Raw genomic sequence first — 2,234 nt, forward strand, 5'->3', positions numbered from 1 at the left:
CACTAGTGACAACAGAACACCCACTAGTGACCCCTGAGCATCCACCCAGTGAACCCAGAGCACCCACCAGTGACACTGGGCACCCACTAGTGACCCCAGAACACCCACCAGTGACACTAGAACACCCACTAGTGACCCCTGGGCACCCACTAGTGACATGAGAGCACCCACCAGTGACCCCAGGACCCCTGTGTCCCCCATTAGTCGTGTCCTGACCCCCACAGCCCTTGGGGTGCCCATCCCCAATCCCAGGGGTGTTGATCCCCAATCCCGGGGGTGTCGATCCCCAATCCCGGGGGTGTTAATCCCCAATCCCAGGGGTGTCAATCCCTAATCCCGGGGGTGCTGATCCCCAATCCCAGGGGTGTCAATCCCTAATCCCGGGGGTGCTGATCCCCAATCCCGGGGGTGCTGATCCCCAATCCCGGGGGTGCCTCAGGGATGATCCAGGCGCTGGGCGGGTTCTTCACCTACTTTGTGATCCTGGCTGAGAACGGGTTCCTGCCCGGGACGCTGCTGGGGATCCGCCTGGCCTGGGACGATCGATCCACCAACGACCTGGAGGACTCCTACGGCCAGGAGTGGGTGAGCGGCCCTGGCACGCCCTTTGCACGCCCCTTGCACACCCCTGGCATGCCCCTTGCACGCCCCTCACACATCCCTTGCACACCCTTTGCACACCCCTGGCATGCCCCTTGCACGCCCCTCACACGTCCCTTGCACACCCTTTGCACACCCCTGGCATGCCCCTTGCACGCCCCTCACACGTCCCTTGCACACCCTTTGCACACCCCTGGCATGCCCCTTGCACGCCCCTCACACGTCCCTTGCACACCCTTTGCACACCCCTGGCATGCCCCTTGCACGCCCCTCACACGTCCCTTGCACACCCTTTGCACACCCCTGGCATGCCCCTTGCACGCCCCTCACACGTCCCTTGCACACCCTTTGCACACCCCTGGCATGCCCCTTGCACGCCCCTCACACGTCCCTTGCACACCCTTTGCACACCCCTGGCATGCCCCTTGCACGCCCCTCACACGTCCCTTGCACACCCTTTGCACACCCCTGGCATGCCCCTTGCACGCCCCTCACACGTCCCTTGCACACCCTTTGCACACCCCTGGCATGCCCCTTGCACGCCCCTCACACGTCCCTTGCACACCCTTTGCACACCCCTGGCATGCCCCTTGCACGCCCCTCACACGTCCCTTGCACACCCTTTGCACACCCCTGGCATGCCCCTTGCACGCCCCTCACACGTCCCTTGCACACCCTTTGCACACCCCTGGCATGCCCCTTGCACGCCCCTCACACGTCCCTTGCACACCCTTTGCACACCCCTGGCATGCCCCTTGCACGCCCCTCACACGTCCCTTGCACACCCTTTGCACACCCCTGGCATGCCCCTTGCACGCCCCTCACACGTCCCTTGCACACCCTTTGCACACCCCTGGCATGCCCCTTGCACGCCCCTCACACGTCCCTTGCACACCCTTTGCACACCCCTGGCATGGCCCTTGCACACCCCTTGCACTCTCCTCACACTCCCCTCACGTGCCTCTCGTATGCCTCTTGCACTCCCCTTGCACACCCCTTGCACGCCCTTTGCACGCCCACGTGTCTGTGCTTGTGCAAAGCCCTTGCACGCGTGCACAACACATGTGAGTGCATTTGCACACATCATCCCACCCTCATCCTTTAGCACATCCCCTTGCACACTTGCTCACGCCCCTGCATGGTGATGCTCATGCATGTGCACTCTCACCCACCTGCACTTGTGCAAAGCCCTTGCACACTCACACTCACACCTGGGTGTGTTCACACACACATCCCCTTGCACTTCTGCTCACACCCCTGCACGGTGATGCATGTGCACTCTCACACACCTGTTCCCACACCCACCTGTGCTTGTGCAAAGCTCTTGCACACTCACACTCAAACCTGGGTGTGTTTGCACGCACCATCCCACCCTCATCCTTTAGCACATCCCCTTGCACGGCTGCTCACACCCCTGCACAGTGATGCTCATGTCTGTGCACTCTTACACACGTGTCCTAACACACCTGTGCTTGTGCAGAGCCCTTGCACACTCACACCTGGATTTATTTGCATGCACCATCCCACACTCATCCCCTTGCACAACCGCTCACACCCCTGCACGGTGATGCTCAAGTATGTGTGGTCTTACACACATATCCTAACACACCTGTGCTTGTGCACAGCCCTTGCAC

The 2,234-nt window shown here is 61.6% G+C and overlaps 1 protein-coding gene across 1 annotated transcript in view; it reads left to right on the forward strand.

Moving 5' to 3' along the window:
- Positions 1-585, forward strand: part of LOC104530345 (sodium/potassium-transporting ATPase subunit alpha-2-like) — a gene marked incomplete at its 3' end in the record, with an annotated part of 1,527 nt that extends 942 nt beyond the window's left edge. Inside the window, 1 exon segment of the mRNA XM_010174904.2 lies at positions 440-585. Within this exon segment, the coding sequence (XP_010173206.2) occupies positions 440-585 (146 nt within the window).
- Between the last annotated feature and the right edge of the window lie 1,649 nt (positions 586-2,234).

Source organism: Antrostomus carolinensis, unplaced genomic scaffold (genome assembly GCF_000700745.2).
Source record: "Antrostomus carolinensis isolate BGI_N321 unplaced genomic scaffold, ASM70074v2 scaffold25570, whole genome shotgun sequence".
NCBI lineage: Eukaryota > Metazoa > Chordata > Aves > Caprimulgiformes > Caprimulgidae > Antrostomus > Antrostomus carolinensis.